This window comes from Panthera tigris, chromosome A3 (genome assembly GCF_018350195.1).
Source record: "Panthera tigris isolate Pti1 chromosome A3, P.tigris_Pti1_mat1.1, whole genome shotgun sequence".
NCBI classification, from domain to species: Eukaryota; Metazoa; Chordata; class Mammalia; order Carnivora; family Felidae; genus Panthera; species Panthera tigris.
In genome coordinates this window covers 81,652,542-81,679,398 of record NC_056662.1, presented here as the reverse complement: position 1 = coordinate 81,679,398, position 26,857 = coordinate 81,652,542, and the positions used below count along the sequence as shown (strand labels likewise).

Here is a 26,857-nt window from a genome sequence, read left to right as displayed (position 1 = left end):
GCTTCAATCACTGACACATACGAAGTTCTGCTGAGGAATATTGTTACCCTTCCATTCAGAAGGGCCACCGGGCAAAAGACTTGTGCCTATTCTGAAACAAAGGCTTCTTCGAAAAGACAGACAAAACAAAAACAAAACACAAAGAAACCCCAAGGTTGGATGCATGGTGGGAGATGGACTGGATAGGCACGGCTACCCCAGGCCACACTTCCGTCATACTCACCGACGGTTCTGACGGCCTTTGTGATAAACTGGCAGCACCCGAGTCTGTCATCGAGGGAGGGGCACAGGGTCCCACAGAACATTCCCACAGCACACGAGGTACAATTGGGGTCGGGCTGCCTACCTGTTTCTAATGAAATAAGTCATGTGACTCTGTGGGAGCAATATCTAATAACAGTATTTAAAAATAACGTTTTAGGAATTTTCTGCTCACATCATCATCAAGCATGTATTTCCTAGAAAAGAAAAAAATTCCCTATAAATCCTTATTTAACCTTGCCAATTCTGTTGAAGATATATTATAGTGAATCATGGGAATTTCTTTTATGATCTCATGTTCTACATAAAAACAGCTCAGCTTAGTACTGACCCAGTTCCTGTGGGCCAGATTCTAATTCCTTCTGGTTTCAAAAAGCGGAAGCCCTACCAAATGATTTCCTCTGGATTGAAATACATTAACATGGAATAAAATTTCATATCCAAACTCATTACATTTTCCCTCAGATACCAAAGTACAAAAACACAATGCTAAATTTCTTTTAAATTATTTTATTTTTGTGTAAGCTAAAAGGAAATTTACACACTGAAATCTCAAAAGACCTGGGCATGCACATTCACCTTGTTAGAGGTTCCTCTACATGTCTTTCTTTTTTCCATAGGAATTTCCCCAAACATTTAAAACCCATAGTTTTTACTGTATATACAGCCTAAACCATAGCAATCTATGATTATGTCATTTTACACTGTGCAAAATCCTCAAAAAATAGTGGTACGATAAAACAAAATCATTAAAACAAGTAAATTTCATTGTAAGACATTCATATAATTTGGTCCTTCTCCAACCAAACTGATTTAAAACAGACACAATCTCTTTAAACCCCTCCAATCAAGTTCTGACAATGATCCATACCCTACAACAAAACAGCAGTCAATTAAGTACCTCGCAAAAGGTCAAATAGCAATATGCCAGATTGAAAAGATTAAAAAAAAAAAAAAAAAAAAAAGCGCAAAAATGTTAACAAAAGCCAGATCTGAAACAAACCCACCACACGTAAAATTGGAAAAAAAAAAAAAAAAATTAAATGGACACTTTGGAGCTTATTTATGATAGCAAAAGTAATTCAACATATGATATGAAAAATTAATAGAACATTCAATGCAATCTGAAAAGACTGAAGGGGATTTCACAGACAGTGGAGATTTGAGTTTTTAATTTTTTTTTATTTCAAAAGTTTTGTAAGAAGGACACCACCAGTGTATTTCACAAAGACATAAATGTATACACCCCAGCAACACAAAAAGAATAAATCTTCAAAAATGTTCACCCCCGATTATTTACATTTTTTCTAATATAAATTTAGGACTTCAGTATGTAAATAAATATACATTACTATGTATACCTTTCTAGTGCGGCTTACCAACAAATCAGCTGAATTTTTTTTTTTTTTTTTAATTAGAGCAGGTATGCTTTTGATAGTAGGGAAGGGCTGGAGGAAAGGAAAAGCAATTGAAAGTGTCCAATTCACATCGGTTATCAGTCTGCTTTCTCTTGGGACCTTGTGGAAGGTGTTAACGTGGCTGGGAACATCAACACCTTGGCATGCATGAACGTTAAGTCAGGAAGGCTAGCGATCACCTTGATGGCTTCTTCACTTAGGTGCTCTTCTCTTTTCGGTTTCCTATTGACAAATGAAAACAGAGAAGTGTGTTGATGCGACTTTGCTGTAGGGCAAATGGGAGAAAATCCACTCCCAAGGCAGACAGCGATCTGTGGGGACTTCCTCTATCAGGTCCCGAACCTCCTAACAGCTTTGTGCTGTGTGCTTCCTCCACCAGCTGCCGAGTCGCTCACAAAGACGGACGCCCCTCTTATGTATGCCCATTGCAGCCAGGCACGTCCCTGTAGATATTCACACGGACCTACGCACGGCCCACAGATTTGCTTAAGGCTGGAAGCATCTACTGCCCAGGCACCCTTTTAAGATGTTACTAAGCTGAAATATAATGCCAGAGCCCTAATAAAACTTCACCCAACTGGATTTCCCCTGACCCCCTGCGAAACTACCAAAATTACTTCAACATAAAACAAAGTATGTCTGGCACAAGACCTTGTAAGTCATTTTAACCTCAGGCTTTCTTAATCCCCCATGGGGAATTCCAGGAGAGAAAGCCTTCACCTCAAAAACACCCAGTTTCAGCCCCACCGGGACAGACAGAGCAGGTCCCAAAGCAGCACGGGAGCCAGTTGTGGACATGGACAATGGACATACTCCACAGACGTGGAGAATGGCAGGACATACTTGGGGAGAGGGGGAATCTCCAAATCCTATGGGTACTGTAGATGGAGGACATTTTATTACACTGACCCCTGCTACTAGAGGTGAGAGGGTTAGTGCCTAACACAGGAAGAACTCTTTTTGACCCGGGGCCTCCCAGCTGGTGAGGTGCAGAAACGCAAGTGAGCCTCAAACGTGGCTCAAATTGAGCACGTGATTCTAAGCCAACCTTTATTTTTTCCAGGACATTAAATATATTGAAAGAATAGTTGTAGTCATACAGATATTAATTTTAGGCCAAAGTTCATTTTTAAATTGTTGACTCTAAAAAGCCCAATTTTCTTTTATGGTAAAGGATAGTTGGTACTATATTAGGTGTGACAAGTTATTTCTTCCACCTAAATATGTTCTTTGGGACGGGGAACAGAAGTGAGGAGATGAAGCAAGACAAGAAAGATACAGGCCTTTATTTCATACCTAGACTTTTCTGTTAATCACTTTTGAAATCAGGCTGAAATTAAAAGACTTAATAGAATGACTGAAAAATCAAACATCAGAATTTTAGGACCAAAGTTCTTCAATAGGGGGTCGAGCTTCAAGCACACTGAAACCATCAGATCAACCAATACTCAGTTCTAGGGTTTCTCAGAAGAATGGAATAGCAATCTAGTATTTTCTGATTAAAATCTACACTTTTAAAAAATGTCTATTTTTGAAGGAGAGAAAGAGTATGAGCGGGAGAGGTGCTGAGAGGGAGGGAGACACAGCACAAACTGGGTTCCAGGCTCTGAGCTGTCAGCAGAGAGCCCAATGTGGGGCTTGAACTCACCGATGGTGAGATCATGACATGAGCCAAAATCTGATGCTTAACTGACTGAACCACCCAGGTGCCCCAAAATCTACATTTTTAATTGCATTTAAACGACAGCAAAATTCTTAGGTGGATATCTGGTGAAGAAAAACCAGATAGTTCATCTTTTTTAAATGTTAATTTATTTTGAGTGTGTGTGTATGAGTGGGAGTGGCAGAGGGAGGGAGAGAGAGAATCCCAAACAGGCTCTACACCCAGTGCAGAGCCTGACATGGGGCTCGATCCCACAACTGTGAGATCATGATCTGAACTGAAATCAAGAGTTGGATGCTCAACTGAGCACCCAGGTGCACCTCACCCCCCGGATAGTTCATTTTTAGTCTCAAAGTGAAAGACTGGAAGTGCATAATGGAAAAGGCCAGCCTCTCACCAACACTCAATCTTAGCATCACTAATGATGGAGTCAACTAGATATTACGCATCTTCTGATGTGGTTCAACACCTGTGCCGTTTACCAGTCAAAACGCTTTACCTGAGTTCATATAGTATAATATAGTAATTTGTGGATATCATTTCTAAAGCTTACAGGAAATAAGGGGAATAGAGAAAAATATTAAATACTACTTGAAGGAAGCCAACAGATAAAATGCAGAAGTCGAGACATTCTACAGGACACCTAGACTGATCTTTTTAATAAGCTAGTGTTAAAACTGAAAACAAACAAAAGGGATGGTGGTAGATAAACCATATTAAAGGAGATTTGGGAGCCATAATGGCCAGGTACAATCATTCTCTGCTTTGTTAAAACCAATATTCAATTGAGGGGATATCTGAATATAGCCTTGGTATCATATGGAATAAAAATATGAAGTGGACAGATGGAGATCAGAGACTGCAAGGGTAGGTTCAATTCAGTATGGACCAGAAAACCTCACTTTTGGTTAAAACACCACACATATGTATATGTTTCCATAGAAAATTATCTGAAAGAATACACTATCTGAAAGAAGGAGTTATACCGACGACCTGAGTGGTAAGAATGTGAAACTAAGTTTTAACTTTTTGTATGCATTTTCTAACTTTCTATATAATCTACCTTACCTTACTGCTTCTGTAACGATAAATGGTTGTCAAAAACAGGAACAGACAAAATTATACCTAAACGGACTTTCTCCTTCGTGGAGTGCAGTTGGGGAGTGGGAAAGGAAAGCAAAGTAGAAGCTTCCACCCAAGAAATGGTTGGTAAAGATGACTCCAGGCTTTTTACCAATAGCCTTACTTCAGAGGCACTCCTCGGAGGCAACAGGAAATTGAACAAAGTTTAGAGTTCATAGTCTGTGTATTCATCTGTACTCAATGTGCACTGATGTGATCTAGTTTTATTTTTTAGCATATAGGAAGAAAATGCTTGAGAATTTGAAAATAAAAGTTGTATCACGAACTTTTTTCAAGTCCAAAAGCAGTGACCTAATTTTGATTTATATTCTTTAGCTAAGATTTACCCTTTTGTCAGTGGAATGCAACTGAGAGTCTAGAAACAAACTCAACAAGGGTGCCAAGACCATCAATAGGGTGAAAAACAGTCTTCTCATCAGTATGGGCTATCCACATGTAAAAGAATGAAGCTGGACTCCTATCTCACACCACATTCAAATATTAAATCAAAATGAATCAAAGGCCCAAATGTTAAGAGTTGAAGGTACAAAACTCAGAAAAAACCCTAGGTATAAATCTTTCTGACCTTGAAGTAGGCAATGGTTTCTGGGATGGCTATCATCACAAAGTCAGTGAGAATGCAGCGAAACTAGAATTCTTATATATTACCGGAAGGAATGTAAGATGGTGCCACTACTACGGAAAATAGTTCGGCAGCTCCTCAAAAAGTTAAACATATGACTCGGCAGTTCCACTCCCAAGAAAATTGAAAACATCTGTCCACACTAGAACTTGGACACAAATGCTCACAGCAGCATTACTCAGAATAGTTGAAAAGTGAAACAGCCCAAGTATCTATCAATTGATTAATGGATAAAGAAAATGTGGTGTAATCACACAAAGGAATATTATGCAGCTATAAAAAGGAATGAAAAGTACTGATACACACAACAGCATGGCTGAACTTGAAAACATGTTCAATGAAAGCAACCAGATACAAAATGTCACATACTCTAGGAGTCCATTTATACGAAAGAATCAGAATAGGCAAATTCCTGGAGACAGAAGGCAGATTAGTGGATGTCAGGGGCTGGGAAAAGTGGCAGATAGGGAGTAACTGCTAATGAGTATGGAGTTTCTCTCTGGGGTGAAAAATATGTTCTGGAATTAGACAGTGGCAACGGTTGTGCCATGCTGTGAACACACTAAAAACCAATGGATTTTATGGTATGTGGCTATCTCAATTAAAAGATTAAAAAGAAAAAAGATGTATGTACCCCTTTTGGCAACTAGTTTGGCTTCTATAAACCTGAGTTAGAGGTCTGTGGCTACTAGCTAGGTGGCCACCCACTGATTCAGATAAGGGAGAAATTTTTCTCTATATTAGAAAAGGTGAGCAAGAAGATGGAACTGTTTTAAAACTAAGAACTCGTATTTCTTTAAAAAGTGAAAAGTCACTTTTTTCTTACATATGCAAAACCACTTAAAAAAGAGAATGCTGTTTGTTACACATCAAATTCCTCTACATGTACCACAGTTTCTTAACCCTCTCGTGCCTTATAGTCACTCTATCTTCTGTGTACTGTCAATAGCCAAGAAGGTTTTGCTGAGCTTTACTTCCTGTAGTTTATTTTATTCAAAAACAAAAAGAAAAAACGTAAAACAACAAAGACTCCGAAATTTTCTGAAATGATACCTGCCACCCCCTTTTCTTTTCCCTGTACGAATGGGAATCATTCATGAGGACATCTTACAGGATTACCTTCTAATTGTAAGACTTGTCAATATTTGCATTTCTTACCATTTTCAAATAACTAAATCCTCAAAGTTGAGGAATACAAAGCTGGCAACTCCTTTTCTTCTCAATTTGCTGAATTTTTTTTTTTTAATGTTTATTTATTTTTGAGAGACGGACAGCAAGCGGGGAAGGGGCAGAGAGAGAGGGAGACATAGAATCTGAAGCAGGCTCCAGGCTCTGAGCTGTCAGTACAGATGGGGTGGAGGGGGGACGGGACTCGAACCTATGAACCACAAAATCATGACCTGAGCCAAAATTGGATGCTTAACTGACTGAGCCACCCAGGCACCCCTCAATTTGTTGTGTATTAAACATGAAGCTGGATAGATACTAGAGAGCAATTCAATGCTCTCAATGTTACAACACTAACCTTAGGATACACATGATAGTTTTAGTTCATTCCATAATGGTACAGAATAAGGGAAATAATGAAAATAACTTCTTAAAAGTAATAAGAGTTAAAAAAGTTCCCTGGTGTACAAGGGATGTTTCAAGGATGAGTTAAAAAGAAGAGCAAGCAAGTTAAAAATGTGGTTTAGAGCTCCTCCTAATGGCACAAAGACAGAATTCTGATCACTGGGACTCTACTATAGTTCATTGAGATTGCAGAGAAAAAAAGGTAAGGAAACAGTAGGACTGTCCTTAGAAAAGACTGTCCTAAAAATAAGCAGGGGAAAGCCCAAACAATAAAAGCATCAGTATTTTTTTTTTTTTTTAAGTCAAAGGTAGCATTTGGCTAACATATATAGAAGAAATAATGGACGAGATTTGTATGAGAAGAATTTTGACTTGTAAATATGCTTTGAGAAAAGAAAAAATTAGAAAGCAAGCAAAAAGAATCCAGAGAGGCTTCATTTACAAGTAGGTTCACTTAACAGGAGGCTTTAACAGTGTCAGGAGGCATTACTACAAAGAAATAGGAACAATGAGAATAGAGAAAATCTGTGGATGAAAGGAAACGTGCGTGCATGCTGTAAGTTTATTTTAGGGAAAAGCTAAGGGTATCCACAATTACAATAATGCTCTTATATAATTATATCAGTAATAAAAAATATCTATTTGAATGAATGGATATTTAAGCACAAAATACAGTTTGAAAGGCAATGTGATAAACTCAAGCCAAAGTTTTAAGACAGGTAAGCATTTATTATTCACAAGAAAAAAAGGAGATATATATATACACACGCACCCATATGTGTATATATATATACCTATATATAGGTGTGTGTGTGTGTGTGTGTGTGTATATATATATATATATATTTTTTTTTTTTTGTTTTTTTTTTTTTGTTTTATTTTTTTTTAGAGTAAGCAGTAGAGAGGAGGAGACAGACAGAGAGAATCTCCATGCTGGGTGGGGAGCCTGATGCAAGGCTGAATCTCATGACCTTGAGATCATGACCTGAGCTGAAATCAAGAGTCAGATGCTTAACAGACTGAGCCACCCAAGAACCCCCCAAAAAGGCTTTTTAAATGGATGCTTTTCTATAGAAGAACTGATTCAAAAGATAAATCTGAACCTGACAAGAGGAACGTTTTTATTTAGGACTAAGGGTTATAATACTTCTGCCAAAGTGGGCAGCTAACAGAAGATTTCCACTTGAAGATGCTGATGAAGAATGGATTTGGGACAGCAGAGTCAGTATGCCTATCAACCAGAATTTGCTCTTGCAGTAGTGATTTCCTGGTTCGCAATGACTACTTCTTATTAGGAACTGGCCTATTCTTACGGCTCACATGTCGAAGCAATGGCTTATTATTCCAGCGCTAAATTATGTAAACCTAAAGGTTTCCTGAATCCTAAACACAAGGCCCAAGCGACAATCCTTCTATCTGGTTCCGACACTGAGAGAGAACTGCTTTTCTAAAGGCCACGCCCCTGGCCTCCCAGAAAGCCTGGCAAAGCAAGCCTTCACATCCCAAATCAGAGGTGCTGCATATCAGCAAAAATGAAGAAAATAAAATAGTAGCATCCCCTACTCCATCTTAAGCCAGGACTCAAAAGATGAACCTAAATGACTCTGGGAGTGTGAAAGTGGGTTCCCACAGACGATCATCTCAATGGTTATGAAGAGAAAGAGGGACTATTTCTACAATGGCTTATGGTCTCAATACTTAATTAGAATTCTCCTCTCTGAAGTTTGGAGGGTGGAATAAAAAAGAGAAAAACATATCTGTCAGCCCTTTCCAGGCTCTTATGAAATAGCTCTGCTCTAATAAAGTTCATATTAAACATAGCTTGATAACTGTTTTCTGGAATTAGGCATCTATTGATTTTTATAAATACAACACGAATTTTAATACACATTTAATATTGAAATACTGTCAACTTATTCGCTTTCCCATTTAGGCAGTTTTGTTAAACACAGAATTCAAAATAGGGTGTAATGAACCCTAGCTGTTTACCTGGTAGATGTGCTTGTCTTCTCTACTGTGGACATGAGTCTTGCAAATGCATCAGTCACTTTGAGGCTTGAGGTGGAGACTTCCAGCTTAGAAGTTGTTAACTCATACAACTCTGGATCCACACCTTATAGTATAAAATGATAGTCAGTGATGGCAAGCTGCAATAGGTTACTCAATTAGCTACAGTCCAAGATGCAAAAGGCAATTATTCTGTAAACATCTGAGTCTTTTCCAAGCATAGCACATCTTTAGACTACTGTAGTATTGAATTTATTTTTTACATTAGAGATTCCATGTTTCAGAGTTTTTATGAAGTAGGAAAGTACTTTAGCCTTAATCTAACATTTAGGTAGTGGCTATCACGCAATTATTTCTAAAATTTCTATCTGCTATGGAAAACTCCCTCAATTTTAGATTAGTTAGCGATAAAAGTTATCCATGTTTCATAGAGTTCACGTTTGTTACATGACATTTCAATGTTCAAATGTACTGATTAACCTCATTTTGGAACTTCCCTCTCCCTCTCCAACCATCTTTTCTCCATTACTTTACTCCTCACCAAAAGATTTGGAAGCTAACAGGAAGTCTCAAACATGGTAAATGACTCAGTTAAATATATTCTGACCATGAGGACATGAAGCATTACTCAAAGCATCAAATTATTACTAATGATAAATTATATACCACATTGTTTTTTCTTCAGGTAAGAAGGAGGGTTAATATTCCCAGAAAAATATAATAAAAGCACAACTTTTAGACACAATGAAAACTGTCTCAAGGGTTAATTATATTTCTATGGTCTCATATCTGATCTTGTTTAAATAATTTAAAATAAAGATGAGGTCAGAGAGATTATAAAAGTCTATAAAAATTCTCCATCTGACCTCACTAAAATATGCACATATATTTTTATATTTCCCTTGAATATAGATTTATATTAAATAACAATGACTATAAAAACACTGAAAAGAACAATTAGATATTTTTGATTCAGGCTAAATGTTGGATAATAAAGACTCAAATAAAAAACCTATTAATCCTATATACTCTCTTTGGTACCAGCAAGTTACTGGAGATAAAAAGTTTAGTAGTTTCAGAATAAGAGAAAAGCAGATTGTAAGGAAGAATATCTTACAGTTTCATCAATTTTTACTTATTATTCCTAAAAAGTTCTGAAGATCAGCAGATAAAGTTACATAAATACTGATGTTATAAGTTTCCTCCTTTTAAGATATTTTAAGGGTAAGAAAAAAAAATCAGGAACTGCCTTCTATTAACCACCTTTGCAGATGACTAGCAGATGTAAAAACAGATCTCAGATGTTTACAGAAATCAAACAAGCAAAAGCAGCTTCCACAGTTATGTCCAACAAGGGAGGAAGGCTATAGAAAATGTTTGTTGACTCTCCCAAGTTCTTAATATTTCATTAAGGTACAGTTTCAAAATATACTTAACAAGGCCTTTTATTAGTATTTCTAGAAGTATGTAGGTTTCAATTAAAATCTAAATAATTGTAGATGCCTGTAAGGGACCAAATGAACCCAAAGTACCTCCTTCCTCCACTGTGAAAGGTTGGATTCCAAGTAACCACAAAATTTAAGCTGATGTCTAATATATAATGCAGAGTAAACAACTGCATTTCGACTGGCAACAGGAAAGTGGTAGTAAAAATTTGGTTGGGTTTATAAAATACTGGCCATTTGGCTGTCAAAGAATAAAGTGGGAAATAAAAGAGAGAGAGAGAGAGAGAGAGAGAGAGAGAGAGAGACAGACAGAGAGACAGAGAGAGAGAGAGACAGACAACACCCACCGCCCCAGCCCAAAACAATGACCATCACAAAAAAAAAAAGGAGAAGTACCAGGACTATGTATTTTTCAAAAACAAGATAACTATTCTACACTAAAAATTGGAGTAATTTTTTTTAATGGAAGAGTTTGCTTGTTTTTTCTTTTTGTTTTCTTCTTTTTTTACTTTACAGAACCTTAATGAGGCATAGTATAAATAACTATAAAGCTAGCCAACCAAGTTCTATGCCAACCTCCTAATTCTCACACACAAAATAATTAAATAATCGCAAGCTAAGTAAGACAAAATGACTTTCCCAGAAACAAGTCAGAAAAAGTGCAAGCAAGTGGTGAAATGGAATACTGAGAAAGGTGCTGATACCTGTAGCTTGATGGTAAGTTTTAACAAAACCCAATAGCAATAAAAAGAAGCCAAAGCAAATTTATAGTAATCAAGTTTACACAGCAACTAGAGCATACTAATGAAAATATGGAACAAAATTATTTAAAAGGTTCCAAAGTAATGAGGACCGCATTTGAGCATGCTAATTTCACTTCTATTACAGCTCTAAGCTTCTGAAACCACTTGCTCTTCTCAAAGTTGTATATACTGAGCCTGGTTATCAGGTGATTTCTGTACTTCTTTATATGGTGAGATTATTTGTGTTATGAATGGTTTTCAACTGAGTTTGAAATGTAACGAAGAATTAAGTTTAAACCAGGTTTTAGGTGTCCAAAAATAGCGACCTCATGTAAATTACAGTATGGTTCATGACAAAACAAATCTGAGAGCAAATTAAAAATGGGAGCTTGGTATTTCATTCTTAGGAACACAGTAATGAGGAAACTGATACACAAGTTTTTGGTTGTCTTTTCTTCCCCCAATTAAGTATTAAAAACAGCTAATTAGGCTCACCCAGGTCATTTGATAGCTCAAATGTATTTAGAAGTAACTTGAGTAAACAGTAAAATATCATTTGGAAGTCAAAACCAGACACAGATTGGTTTTTCATATGCTTACAAAATCTCAGAAATAACGAAAATGATAACCAGGGGCTTAGGTTTGAGAAATCCAGTCATTCTACCAAATGGCCTTAGAACTTCCTTACAGTAGGATCAGTTTTCCATAACCAGATTTTGGAGAAGGATGTTCTGGCTTCCAGGCTCACCCTTATCTGACTTGTATGGTCTCCCCCATTTCCCACCATGGTTCCTAAACTGCTGGAAGAGGGTGGTATATTCAAGTGGAATAGAACAAAACCAGCAAATTCTTAGGACACAGGCTGGCTGTGTAACTGACTGCTAGTGGGGATGGAGAGGGATCCTCGCTATGCATTCTGGGCATCAGCATCTATATAGCACCCCAACAGCTGTCTGGTGATCAATGGGCATGATTACCAGATCACAAAGTGGGATGACAGGGACTCATTAAAATTATATTGAATAAAATGTAAACATAAAAATGCCATTATATTTTAATCTTTTATTCAGTTAGAAAATGACAAAGTACATTAGTCCTTTGGTCAATAAACTGAACTTCGCAGGGCTGAACATTAATTTAACAGGCACTCCAGTAAGTTTTAATTTCTAGCTTTTAATATCTCATAGCAGTTATTTTCTACTATTAGCTTCTGTAACATTTTTTTCTTCATGGAAAACTAACAGAATACTTTCTATGTAAGAGCTACATGAAAACTACAGAATAGTTCTATGTGGGACCTATATATAACTAAGTGCTAGACTAACATTTTGGAATCTAATTATACACTTAGCAGTAATAAACAACTAACTGAATGCTAGAACTTGTAAAGGTTCTATTATCACAGGCACTACAACGTAAAGTCATCTTTGTATACTAAAATATTCTTATATCTCTAAACCTGTATTTTCTCAAATGGCTTTATAGAATATGCTTGTAAAAATAAGCATATAAAATATCACATTTTCCATTTACAGGAAAAAAAAAAAAAACCCACAAACCCCGCTTTTAACTAAGGACATTAGGGCCATTTTACTCCTAGAAATTACTTTCAGCTCTGAATATTACACTTAGAAAGCTTTCTTTAAGACACATTTCACAGAAGTCAGTTGTTATAATCAGATACTAGGAAATAACAATAGACAGATAAAAGAAAAGTATCAGAAAGATATTAGAGAGAATACAATCTACTCGTTTCCTTGTTTATAGGAAAGTCACGTGGTGTGGTCATGCTTTTTAGTAATTAAACTAGAATTGTGGTTTGAACACTCTGCTGACCTGGGATTGTGGTGCTGCTGCTAGAGCTACTGTCATCCACGGGCCCAAAGAAATCAAGGTTCAGAAGAGTGGAACCTCCACTAGCTTGAAATTCAGTGACCGTGTTGGTGGGCAGCCACACAGAAGGTAAGCCAAGGGAGGAGGGGTTATGTGTAAAAAGGGGTAAGACACACACTTGAACATGCAGGTTATAATTAGTAGTCATTACACATTTTAAAATCAACATTAAAACAATGTGTACAGTATTAGTTTTTCATTACTAAGGACATTTCTAAAGTAACAGTTTAATCCAATGTACATTTTCTCATGTACAAAGTAAATAATTTAACACTTAGTAAGGTTTTAGTTAGGAGTTCAGTTCTTTCAATCAAAACTCGAAGCCATACCAGAAAGACCAAGGGGAAAGTGTACCCGTTAAAGGGAAACAATACTTTAATCTCAACCCAACATTAAGTCACTGTACATGCCCAAATCAATCTTCCATGTTAGTAATGTTGGTTTCTAATTAATGATTTTTAAAAAGTGACAAAGTTGTCAGTTTCAGGACACACACCAATACATTAACTTGGTCTAAATTAAAATTAAGAAGGAATGTCATAACTGCCCTACCCTGATGTGCAACCTCAAGCTGTACTGTTCCCCTTTAACTCTGAAACAGTAATCAGAAATAGTATACATTTTTAAAGAAGTTGTTTGTTAATAAAAAGCATGATGATTTGACTGAATAAGACACCAGACAACAGCAAAAGGTGCATCCAGGCTTTCCTTCAGCACTGTATTCAATTGGATGCTTTCCATGTCCTAGGACCCCCAGCCTAAGGTAAAGCTGATAGAGTGACAGGTGTATTAGACAATGGCTCAAATAACTTATGAAGTGTAAGGAATAAGGGTAATTGTATCTTAAGATCCAATTAAAATTTGTGGTGTCAACACACTGGAAAAGTAGCATTTGAAAGACCCACATTACTAGAATAAGTTATTCCTTTTTTAGGATTTTCTCTTAAAGCCATGAGAGAAACCAATTATTTCTACAACTACCTACTAGTACATTGAGATAAATTTTAGAAAAAGATCATGAAAATCATTCATTTTCCATTTGCATAATAAGTGCTCTATAAAATATTATTAAATCTGAAAACTACTTTGAGTCAATAAATATGGATCTATTTGCACATTGTTTTTGGTTATATAATTGTGCTTTGTGCTTTTTTTAAGCAGCCTCTAGCCACAAGACTTTGCATCCAAGAAAATTCCACAAATTAAAACTACAGAAACAGATTTCAAGTGAACTGGTCCTACCTAAAATATCATTTAAACTACTTAGATATTGTAAAAAATAAAGAAGCTTTTTACGTAAGATAAAGAAATCAAAATTTTACCTAGCTACTGCTACCTGAATTTGGACATTAATAATACTGTTAATAACAGTAACAGCTGTTTTTTTGTTTTTTTGTTTTTTGAGCAATTACTATTCAGAAAGAAAGCCTGAATTTCCAAAGATAAGAATAAGAAGTTATGTTCAAACAAAAAAGGAAATCAGCAGAGAGAAGTTTGTCTGAACTTTGTAGCTTTCTTAACTCTAGCTCTGGTGCTAGAGGCTCTACGGAGAGACGTACCATCTAAAGGGTTAGTAAGGCCACTGCTACTCCAGTCAAACTGGACGGGTGGTAGAGACTCCTAGAGTTGAAAACCAAAAAATCAAAATTAATCAGTACAGGCTGTAGCAACGTAAAGAATCCTTAAAACAAAACAAAAAACTATTATAGCAAGATCATTAGGCAATGAAGAACCTAAAGACAAAACTGGGATAATTTACAGTTTCGGAAGATTATCTAAAAATATGAACACAAACAAACTGAAAAACTGACAAACAGTAGAGCTTATTGATATTAAGAAAAACTGAGAAATGGAATTACTTTTATATTTTCAAACATACTTATGGACTGATTCTATGTCAAGATTTCAATCTATTCTCAAGTTACAGTTGAAAACTACTGGCTAGATTATAATACAAATATTAAAAAAAAATCACTGACTTTTTTCACTGGAGTGATCTACTTAATATTAAATGACTGGCCACTTAAAATTTCTCAGTAGATGGTCTAATGCAATAGAGAAGGTACCATACTGAAAAGGAGGAGATTTGCATCATCCAAGACCGAGTAACTGCTAATTAACTAGTTGTATGATCACGTGTGGTTTAATTTAACTGGTCTCTTTATATATAAAATGAGAAAGTTTAGAGTCCAAGAGCTCTGGTTCTTTACAATTGCCCAAACTACAAAGAAAATTATGGGCCAGTAAATAGGAACTACGTTTAAAATAAAAAAAATTAAATCAACTTCTCTAACTTAGAAATCACTTATAATCAGTATCAGAATTTAATTTTAAAAATAATGTACTTAAAAGTATACTCAGAGCTCGTTTGCATATTCTAGGTTTTAAGATTTTGTTAATTGTCAAACACATAAATTGAGCAAATAGTACATGTGAGATGGAAGGTGGTACAAAATATTTTAAAAATGATCATTGCTTTAAGAATAGTCTTAACCAGAAAAAAATTGGGATTCTTAATTTTCTTTCTTCTTTTATTTTTGGGGTGGTATTGACAACAGTTACTGAAATAACCTGCGTTCTAGAAGACTCTTGATACCAACATGTTGCTGTCTCTTTTTTTGGTAGTGCTTACCACTATGCTTTATTGTAAGGTAGATATTATTACAACTTTATACTCATTTTTTTTTTTTTTCTGTGTAAAGACTTGTTCCCTGTAGGAAAGGAGCATGAATTGGTTACTTTTGAAAGTCTAATTCCATGATATTATAATACAATTGTCTTGATAATTGGGATACCAATGATAAGCATGTTACTATAAGCATTTAGTCTTCCCTAAAGCAGGTCTGGAGATTTAGGAGGGAGGTATAAACAAAGCAAAATGCTAATATTAGTAGTTGCCAGGGGTTAGGGATAGTTGGGGGTGGGGAGGGCTATTAAAGAATTCTTTATGGTGACAGAAGAGTTCTGTATCTTGATTGCAGTGGTGGTTACATGTATCTATCCATGTGATAAAATGGCACAGAACTATACACACATTGAAATCAAGTCATTCCTGGTTTTGATATTATACTATAATTAGTAAGATGTAATTAGGGGGAGAAACTGGTGAAGGGTACAAAGCATCTCCTCTATACTATCTTTGCAACTTCTTGTGAATCTTTAATTCTTTCAAATAAAATTAATAATGCTGGTGAAAATCTAGTTTATAACCTACCTGCAAGAGTGAAACATTTAGAAAAGATCTTTAGCTGATCTCAGAAACCATCAAAAAGCTGTAAGTATTCCAACAGATTCAACTATTATTTTACTTAGAGATCATTGAAACCTTTAGTCCTATTGAATAGTGACTGGATGGACAATACTCAAGTTTATGCAATAACAAAATTTCTGGTTAAATGGAGCAAAGCTCTTTCATCAACATGTTTTATCTAAATGATGTCAAGTAACTGGTTGCTTAGAAATATTTCAATGATTTGCTAGGCATTTTAGATTCTCATCCAGATATAGGTCATTTTGAAGACACAGCCAATATTATAACAATGAGGTGCTAAAACATGGCTCAACATTTAGTGGAAATAAGACAGAAGTAAAACAGGACACGTTGGCAATTATAAGCTAACTAATGGCATTGCCAAGGAAGACTTCTTAAAGAGAAAGCACTGAATGAAGCATTTTAAAACAAACTTAAGCAATGAGGTATGATTACTGTAGACACTAAACACTAAGAAAGGTAATAAAAAGAGCAAAAACATTATATGTTAACTAAATGGAACTTAAGTAAAAACTTCAAATTAAACAAAAAAAATTAAGTACCTTTAGATTTATCCTTATTTCATGGTTTTGTTGCTTTGGTAATAGCATGTTTTTTTATTTCTGTTCCTAATCACTTGTTTTTAGTATATATAGAAATATAGTTCATTTCTATATATTGATCTTACAGCCTGAAATTTTGCTAAATTCACTTATTGGTATTACTATGTTTTTATAAATTCATTGGGATTTTCTATGTAGATGGATGTCATTCGTTAATAAAGACAAAGAATACTGATTAAGAAAAAAAGAGCAACCCCCCCGCCACCCCCCCTCCCAAAAAAAAAAAACAATGGGAACTAGAAACCAGAGACTTGGGTTCTAGTCCCAGCTGTACCACTGATGTATGATTTTGGGTACATCATTTAGCCTTTCCAAATATATTCTCTTAATGTAAAAAGAGCACAGTGCTACACAATTTTTTTTTTCTTTCTTCTAACTTTAAAATTCTGATTCACAGTGCACCTGGATGGCTCAGTCGGTTAAGCGTCTGACTCTTGATCTCGCAGTTCATGAGTTCAAGCCCCATATTGGGCTCTGTGCTGACAGTGCACAGCCTGCTTGGGATTCTCTTTCCTTCTCTCTCACCCCTCCCCTGTTTGTACTCTCTCTTAAAAAATAAACTTAAAAAAATTAAAAAAATAAAATTCTAATTCATAAATGAAATAGCCACATCCAGAAGCCTAAGAGGAAATTTTCTAGTAGTGACTAGCTAGATAACTGCTAGCCAGAGAGCTGACTCGAATTAGCAGTGGATAAAGTGTGGTTAATGTACTGATCTTGCTAAGTAATAGGGGAATTAGTAATGGCACCATGAATGATGTGACCTTGACATTCACTGAATAAAGATTTTAAAAAAAAAACAAAACAACAAAAGTATCATTATTGCCTTTTGCCCACAAGCTGTTTTTTTCAGGTAAAAGTATCCTAGAAAAAAACACCAGGAACAGTTGTTAAATAAGTCATTAACCTCCTAAACAAGAGATACAATGGTATAAACTAATTTGGAAGAAACAATAAAAATCCAATGGGTACCCAGATTGACCCAGATCAGAAAGCAGGCAGTCGTAATGAGAATTATACAATGTTGGTAAGTTTGGAAGTCACTGTTAGTGATGATGCCAATAAAAAAACATAAAAGGAAGGTATGGTGTATAGTTGACCAAAAAAAAAAAAAAAAGGTATTAAACAGATCTTTCCTGACACATTTTGTTGAACTTCTAGTACTAAAGGCTATGGCTGTTTCCTCTGGATATCATGACTAGTGGAAAGATGTAACAGTATTACAGCATGGCCAAAATGTAAAGTAAAAATAATACACACACTGCCTGCCAGAGAATATTGGTAAGAAATATTGTTTTATATAAAGAGAATCTTACAATGTACTTTAGATGTTTCTAAAATATTTAAAATATTCAGGAGTATGGAGCCAAGCAAAGATCATATAATTTAGTGAAGAAGGTGTGCTGAGGTGCCTTCTGATACGTGTATGAAGTCTTCAGTTTGAGTGTCTGTATGCTGACATGCTTCATGTAGAATGAAGGCCTACAGAGGCTTAATTCAGGCTTGATTCAGAAACAAATTTGAGGGGCAACTGGATGGCTCAGTCGGTTAAGCATCTGACTTCAGCTCAGGTCATGATCTCGTGGTTCGTGGGTTTGAGCCCCACACTGGGCTCTGTGCTGACAGCTCAGAGCCTTACAGCCTGCTTCAGATTGTGTCTCCATCTCTCTCAAAAATAAGCATTAAAAAAAAAAAAAAAAAAAAAAAGAAATTTGAACAACTTCGATTGGGAGATGATATTTTCATTGGCTCCCAAAAAGCCTAAAAACTTAAGCTAATGAGGATCACAAACCCCAAAAAAGGTACTTAATATTTATGTGTATTTTTTAAATAAAGAGATGTATGCACTAAACAGAGTAAAAGCATGTGATTAAAAAGAGTTTTTTGTTTGTTTGTTTTTTTTTTTTTTTTTACATAATTAGCAAGAGACCAAGTTCCATCTTCTAGCAAAGAAGTTAGATGTGCTTAAATGCTGCTGAGAACTTCTATACTTGACTAGAAAGGGGGACAGCAGTCCTTGGATTATAAATATATATATGGGTGTATGCATATGTATAGACACAGCAGCAGCTAAACACCCATCATGGAGCCCTGATTAACCTCCATTAAATTAATACACTTTAGTTTCCATTAAAAGTTCCATTAAATTAACATACATGTTTTTTATTAAGTCATCTAAGACTTATAGTCATTTATAATTGAATTCTACAAGAAAGATGGTAAGTATGAGGGGTGACTAGAATATAATATGTAAGATCAACTAAACCAACTAGGGGCAAAAGTGACAAGTGACAGCTAACTCTGATAAAATAAGCAATAGTTTATGGGGTGCAACACAGAGAAGTGGCTGGATGGAGAAGAGGAGGAGGAGGAGGCAGCAGGCAAAACGAGCAACAAGTGGCCTCAAGTAAGAATGGCTTCATTTTCAGTAAATGTGCCACGTAGTCTGAACCAGGTAGTTCAAGTTAGTTTCCTAATACCTCACACTGTAGGAATAAAAATGTTGCCTTAAGGCAGAAGTGGGAATGTGCTATGGGAGAAGTAATTTTGGGATCTGCTTATGTAGGGCAGGCCTGAGAAGGAAGCTAAGAGCCACAGAACAACGTAAGGACAATTAAAGGAAGAGAACTAAGGACAGATTCTACCTACGGAGACAAATTTGCCCAAACCACTTTGCCTGTTGCCAACCATCAATAAGGCCAGGCATTTTATGTTTCAGGCCTCCTTGCCCACTATTTCAGTGCTAGTAATGAAGTGGCTTCAAAGGGATGTTTAAGCTATGCTAAGTATAAACCACAGTGGTACACAGCCATAATATCAGATGTTCCTTGAAACACAGCTGAAAGGGTAGGACTTTGCTTTATGTTACTGTTTTCTACAGTATATTCTTCAAAATTCTAGTTCAATGGGTGTTATGACTCCTTTTCCCTTGGTCCCTGTGGCCAAGTAAATTTAAGAAATAATTAAAATTAAATAGGGTTATTTACTGCAGGATACTCCAGAGACCTTAATATGTGTGTTGAGAATCTTCAAGGGTGGTTATTGGATATGTATGAAAAATTTTCCAAACTTACTTCCCCCTGGAACCCTTCTTTAGTAGAGCATCTCTGGGGGTTAGTGTTCAACGAAACACACACTTTGGGAAAAGCTGTCCAAATACACTTTTGTGTTAGATATAACACAAAGATGTTATTTAAGGTAAAAGATGATATTTAAGGTTAAAAAAAAAAATGGCAAGAATGTTTTAGAAATGGTAATGTTCACTTAAAAATATTAATCTTCTAAAAAAAAAAAAATGTTTAACCAGCACTCAGTTTCTAACGATGTGGGAGGAGTAAGCAAATTTTTCCACAGATAAAAAAGTGAGGGGGAAGGCTCTGATATTAACTATATTAGACTGAAAAAAATTTGTGCTTAATGATGCCAAGGAGGTAAAGGATAAGAAAGACTGCTTTCTTTTCTTCTGAATCTGGAATGTTTTGTAAAAGGCCACATTATTTTCAACTTAAATAACTTTTATTCAAACTCTCAAAACAACAGTTTTTGATGCAATAAACACTTAATTTTATTACTTAATAAAATTTGCAGGTTTCAGGAAAAACACACAATAGCAGATTTGAAGAGTCGGTGTCAATGTAGCATTTCCCAATTTTTTTGAAAATCAGCACTTACCAGATTGGTATGTCAGTAATTATGATCATACAATGTTCAAGCTGTAAGGGGTTTTTAGAGATGCCTGCTTCACAAAGTCTTCATTTTATAGGTAAAGAAACTAGGGCCTAGATAGGTTTAAAGGACTTACACATAACCAGCTAGTGCTCAAGTGTGCCTTTTTTAAAAATTAAAGATAGTTTGTTAATTGTATTCCAAGGGATGTTAATAAGTACTCAAAATCATGTCCATCATGAAGTCAAAATTTTTACATATTTTAAACTAAAATTTATACTTAAGGGAAACACTCTGGACTTATGTGTGTATACATGCATAAATGTATCAATACACAGATATTTTTACCTGAAATTGGTCAGATGTACATGTGTTCATTTCTGGTGACATGGTGTTTGTCTGACCAATGGAAGCGATTTTTTCTGCAGCAGATAGTGGTTTCAATGGTTCCTTGGTGGGTTCTAACATACCCTGAAAAAGGCATATTAGCCATTAATGGGGAGGGGGAGGAATCAACTCAAACTTCATGAGAAAAATCAATGTAGCACAAAGTAAAAACCCAAGTCATTTGGAAAGTGCTAAAGACAAAAAGGAACTACTGTTAAATTTTGTTTAGAGAAAATTTTATAGCACTGTAGTGGAAAATGTTTTACAATAGTACCTTTGGAATCCAAACTTTTGAACCAAGACCTTGTATTTTAAATCAGATTTGTTTTAAAGTGCCTAGTTATCACTGTTATACAAAAGCATAAGCAATTTGGAATGCCAGGGGTGGGGAAGAGGCAAGCACAACAGTATATAGTATGCAGGCCCTAAGAATCCAACACTTTTGTGACGTTTCAGACACTGAAACAGAAAAGGACATCCTTTGTACCCATTACACCATGGTGGTGCTTCGAGAAGTGAGAATTCTAAAACACACCATCTAGAGAGTGGCACTCTTGGAAGGGCCAAGATGATGGAGCAGCATAGAAGTTCTCTGCTTCTCTCGTCCCTGAAATGCAGCTAGATTAGAATCGAACCATTTTGCACACCTAAAACACATCATCTAATGTGATGGGGTCTACATGCTTCAATGTATGTTTAGTATTTGAGCCTATCACCACTAGAGGATGGGAGCTTTCATACTTAGTTCCTTGAATTGGCATAGTAGAGAAACAGCCATTTCAGAGGGGAAAACATCTTACATGTTCCACTAAGTGTGTTAAAAATCTAACACACTTTTTGAGTAAGAAACGAAGGCACTGAGGATGGAGGCAGAAATAAAGAAGGAAAAAAAAAATCAGCAGTTTGCATCAATACTCTACCAAACACTACTAATAATGGGTAATCATCCAGGTTAATGGCCTGCCAAAAAGTTTTAACACATTTTAAAATAACACTTGATAAACTCTTAATATTTATCAACCAGACCACACAAAAGTCCCCCTTTACTGGGGGAAAAATATCAAAACTGCTAAGACAGCTTTGTAAGGCTAGAATCTGTAAAATCCAACCCCCCTCTTTTTTTTATAAGAATTTGTAAATTTCTAAAAACAAGTTTTCAGGACAATCTCTCCTCTTTTCGTGTAACAGGGTATATGCTGGGGCACCTGGGTGGCTTAGCTGGTTAAGTGTCTGACTCTTGGTTTTGGCTCAGATCATGATCTCACGGTTCCTGAGTTTGAGCCCTGTGCTGCGCTCTGAGCTGACAGTGCAGAGCCTGCTTGGGATTCTCTCTCCCCACCTCTCTTCTCTGACACTCTCCTGCTCGTTCTCTCTCACGCTTTCTCAAAATAAACTTAAAAAAAGATAAGGTACATGCTAAAGCAATTTACAGATGCAATCTTTTTTTTTTTTTTAAAGTTTATTTTGTGTGTGTGTGTGTGTGTGTGTGTGTGTGTGTGTGTGAGAGAGAGAGAGAGAGAGAGAGTGAGAGAGAGAGAGAGAGAGAGAGAATGAGAATATATATCCCAAGCAGGTTCCATGCTGTCAGAGCAGAGCCCCACCAAGGGCTCAATCCTGAGAACCATGAATTCATGACCTGAGCCGAAATTAAGAGTCAGACGCTAACCACCCAAGTGCCCCACACAAATTCCATTCTTAACGATGATATTTTATAAAAGGCTTTCCTCCAAAGCTTGAATGAAAATAAATTCGTGGTCTGACTCATCAGCATATACATTCTGCACACTTTCTAGTGTGCCCTTATGTAAAGAGACCATGCATTCAGCAAACAATTACCAACCTTAGCCAACTTTTCTAATGTCAACTATCACTTAAATCAGTGGTCCTCAAAGTGGTCCCCAATCAGTAGTTTTTGCATCACCTGGGAACTCGTCAGATACGTAACCCCACCCCTACTGAATAAGAAACTCAGTGGTGCCCAGCATTGTTTTAACACATCTTCCAAGCAATTCTGATGCATGTTTTTTATAAAGTATTTTTTTTAATGTTTTATTTTTGAGAGAGTGAGAGCAGGGGAGGGGCAGAAAGAGAGGGGGGCAGAGGATCTGAAGGAATCCAAAAACACAAACACATCCTTGGGCTGAGGATCCAAAGTGGGCTCAGGCTCTGCACTGACAGCAGTGAGCCCGATGCACAGCTCAAACTCACAAACTGTGAGATTATACCCACCCTGAAGTTGGATGCTCAACCGACAGAGCCACCCAGGTGCCCCAATTCTGATGCATATTAAGGTCTGAGAACCAGTGACTTAACTGTCCACTTAAGGTACTATTGCTTCCAATGAGACCAAAAGATACTGAACACCTTATCTGTGTAAAGCACCAGGGGAAAAATTCAGGTATAATTAAAATCTGAAACCAGATATGAAAAAGAATGTTTCTAAACATAAGGCATCATAAAGATGGAGGAGGAAAGATGTATTCACTAAATCAGCTTTGGTATTAAAAGCTTATAAAAATGGTAGCAATATTGCTAATAAAGATTGTAATTAAGGCACAAAAATAAAGCAAGAATATCCCCAATTCCTCACAAAATTTAAAGAACTGGCTCATGCCTGAGCCTACACATAAGGATTAAGTAGGTTACCGCCCCCAATGTGCTGAATGAAAACTCCTACAAATTAAATTCATAGTTTCTACCTCAGTATGTGACAGTAACACCAACCACCTCTAGAATGCTACTCCTTGAGGAAAAAAGAAATGCAAATAACCAAAGGTTAGAGTATGTCCTGGATTGTATTTACCCACAACAGCAAACAGTATAGGGATAATCAAGGTGTTTTGAAAATACAAGGCAAGTTACATTTGTAAAGGAGAGAAACTGATAAAAAGATTCAAGCACAGGTTTTTGTCTAATTCCACAAAACTACAAAAACAAAACGAAGTAAAACATTCCAATTCAAATCAATAATTAGGCCTTATTCATGGAAAAGTTTTGTAGATTAAAAAGTCAAATTTCACAGCAAATTCATTTTTGCATGCACATAAGGTTGTATAAATTCCATACCAAGCTATATTTTTCTTTCTTAAACATTTTTCCTTGTTTTCAAAAGTTATTGGTGAAAGAATTTAATTCACCAATAACTCAAAGACACACCAAAAAACACAAACACATCAAACTTCAAAGTGTGACTGAGTCTTGAGAAGGTACAGAAAGAAAATTCCTCAGTTATCCTGGACTACCTGGCATATCTGAAAAAACAAAATTCAACATATTTAAAAAAATTAATGGAAAAACCGAGGACCGATTATGGGTCCTGGCCCATTTTCAATTACTATCATTTGGTATTCCCAAGGTTTTAGACACATCCATCCATAGCTTCAATAGTGCATGATTTAAAACTGATCACAACTGGGTTACAACAAATGCTATCTACGCCTTCAAATACTTCAGCTTCCACTTTTTAAAAGCAAATTTAGGAAGAAAAACAAAAAGGAAAGAAGAAAAAGCAAGACCTCTAAAGGTACATTTTACAAAGAGTTATGAGCACTATATTACTAGGATAAAGATAATCTTCAATCTAAAACAAAACAGTGTCTTTAATTAATACAGCAAGATGTCCTTAAATCAAGACTTGAAGGGATGAGATGAAAAAGGATATTAATACTTATTCCCTTAATGTTCCCACACTAAACACCCCTTAAAATATACTTTCCACATCATGCCACGTAAGATAATTTTATAGAATGAATGCAGCAATGATAAATAGGTACAGGGACATTTTGTACTTACCAATCCTGCTGCATACATGGGCACTATAACAGGCTGCTTCTTGTTACCCGTGAAGAGCTACACATATGTGTTAGAGAAAAAGAATGTATATTCAGAGAATGAGATGTCATACACCGAAACAGTTAACATGTTATTGCATACATTGTGAAATATAAATAGAAGAAATTGTTAAGTTGCCCATATGGGCTTGTATTTTGGATCTGTTACTACAATTCCTTTATTTTATAGTTAATGAAAACATTACAAACAACCTTTTCTAAAAGTAAGAAATATTGACTGGAGAAAAATTTAGATGCATTTATGTTTAAGAGCTGGCATATTCAAAATACATGAGCATTTAAGCCAACTAACATTTATTTTTCTGAGGAACTAGCTTATCACAGCTTTAACAAAAGTGTAACAGAATTTAAAAACACCCATAGGTCCACTAACGGATTTTCCAAGGTACTAACAAAACTCACAATGTTTCGGGTGTCTATTCCCAAGGAGCACAAAAGCTTCTTGTTGCTATGGGAGCCACCCCACTGATATCTCAAGCCATGTGCATCGTGGATGTCCTGTAGCTCGGTCCACACATCCAGCAGTTCCCTGCAAAGGTCATGATGAAGCCATCAACAATGGGTTACTCAATAGCTTTCACCATGAATCCTAGTTTTAATGTGACTGTGAAACATTATACATTCCAGTTAATCTTGTGTTTAACATGAGTATACAGCTATTTTCTGAATAAAATCAACGGCCACCACTTATAGTCATTAAAGTAGCTAGTAGCTAAGCTAAACTCATTTGAAACAATATGTCAGTAATCAACCAAAATTTAGCCTGTATGTTTTTTCAATTGTAAAAAATTTTTTTTAATTTTATGTTTTTTTTTTAACATTTATTTATTTTTGAAAGACAGAGAGCACAAGTGGGGGAGGAGCAGAGAGAAAGGGAGACACAGAATCCGAAGCCAGCTCCAGGCTCTGAGCTGTCAGCACAGAGCCCGACATGGGGCTTTAACTCACAAACTGTGAGATCATGACTTGAGCTGAAGTCTGATGCTTAACTGACTGAGCCACCCAGGAGCACCAAACTTTTTTTTTTTTTTTTAACGTTTATTTATTTTTGAGAGACAGAGCACGAGCAGGAGAGGGGCAGAGGGAGAGGGAGACAGAGAATCTAAAGCCGGCTCCAGGCTGTGAGCTGTCAGCACAGTGCCTGACATGGGGCTCAAACTCACAAACTATGACATCATGAGCGGAAGTCAGACGCTTAACTGACTGAGCCAACCGGGCACCCCTTAAAACAAAAATATTTAATATTTAAGAGGAGGAAAGAAATCATTCAGCATTCCACCATATTACTATAGCTATTTAATATGCTTTCTCTGAGTCTTGATCCACAAACACATAATTGCAATTACAGCAAATACATAATTTTGTATTCTTTTTTCAGATTTTAAGCATTTCCTCATCTACATGTATACCTTTTCCAATGGTCATGTAACATTCTGTTAGACACATGCATCATTATTTGACCACAACCTTATAGTTTAAATAAGTTATTTTCACTGTTCATCTCCTATTGTTAGTAAGGCAAATTATCTTCCTGTATTTTACAGTGTATTTTGTTGTAGAGTTGTGTTATTTCCCAAAATGAATCTCTTGGAGAGATTTCTGGGTCTAAGAGTATGAACTATCTGTACAACTAGCGTATTTTTAAATAACACATCTAAACAGTTTTAAGATGGTAAAGCATAAACCTTTTTGTCCCGTTCTCAGAAATCACCCCCAAAAAACCAAGAAGCAAATCATAATCTCCATATTTAAAAAAAAATTAAGAGATAACTAAAACTTTGCACCACAACTTTGAGGTCACAAAGAGGGATGAAGGAGGGACTTGTAGAGGGAGAGAATATGTTCAGAGGTGGACTAATGAGATGCAAAAGTCCAGTATAATAACTTTGAAATTAAAATTAGATAATCAATCTAGCTCCTCTAACATCTAATAATTAATAGGAGTTCCAGAAAGAAAACAATGGAGGGAAAGTAACTGTATTGGTATTATATTGGTAATTGTCAATTCAAGAGAACTGCCCAATACTGAAGGACAGAAGCCTCCAGATTGAAAGGTCATATACCTAGTGTTCAGTCCAATTAATAAAGACTCATATCAAGATACTTCATTGTGAAATTTCAGAATACCCACAACAAAAAAATCCTAAATTATAAATTTAACATAAGGGTAGAATAAAAATTTTACTACCCATGTACCTTTATTTCTCAGGAGGCTATCAGAGGATGTGCCCCACCAATATGGGCTCTAAGTGAATGGCAATCCCAAGATACCATGTTTAAGAAGCCTAGATTGAATCCATCCCAAATTGGGAT

General features: G+C 36.0%; 1 protein-coding gene across 5 annotated transcripts in view; it reads right to left on the bottom strand.

Annotated features, from left to right (window-relative positions):
- Positions 1–742: 742 nt before the first annotated feature.
- The window catches only part of AFTPH (aftiphilin), a 66,359-nt gene continuing 40,244 nt past the window's right edge, over positions 743–26,857 (bottom strand). For 3 of the 5 annotated variants that reach the window (XM_042981535.1, XM_042981536.1, XM_015544748.2), the window contains exons 4-10: positions 24,947–25,073; positions 24,486–24,542; positions 20,655–20,777; positions 14,327–14,387; positions 12,711–12,794; positions 8,669–8,792; positions 743–1,901 (exon numbers count right to left, since the gene is read on the bottom strand). In XM_042981535.1, coding sequence (XP_042837469.1) covers positions 1,757–1,901; positions 8,669–8,792; positions 12,711–12,794; positions 14,327–14,387; positions 20,655–20,777; positions 24,486–24,542; positions 24,947–25,073 — 721 coding nt within the window. In that variant the 3' untranslated portion in view covers positions 743–1,756. Of the gene's footprint in view, positions 1,902–8,668; positions 8,793–12,710; positions 12,795–14,326; positions 14,388–20,654; positions 20,778–24,485; positions 24,543–24,946; positions 25,074–26,857 lie in introns of those variants that run through there. The other 2 variants (XM_042981538.1, XM_042981539.1) reach the window with 2 other exon arrangements.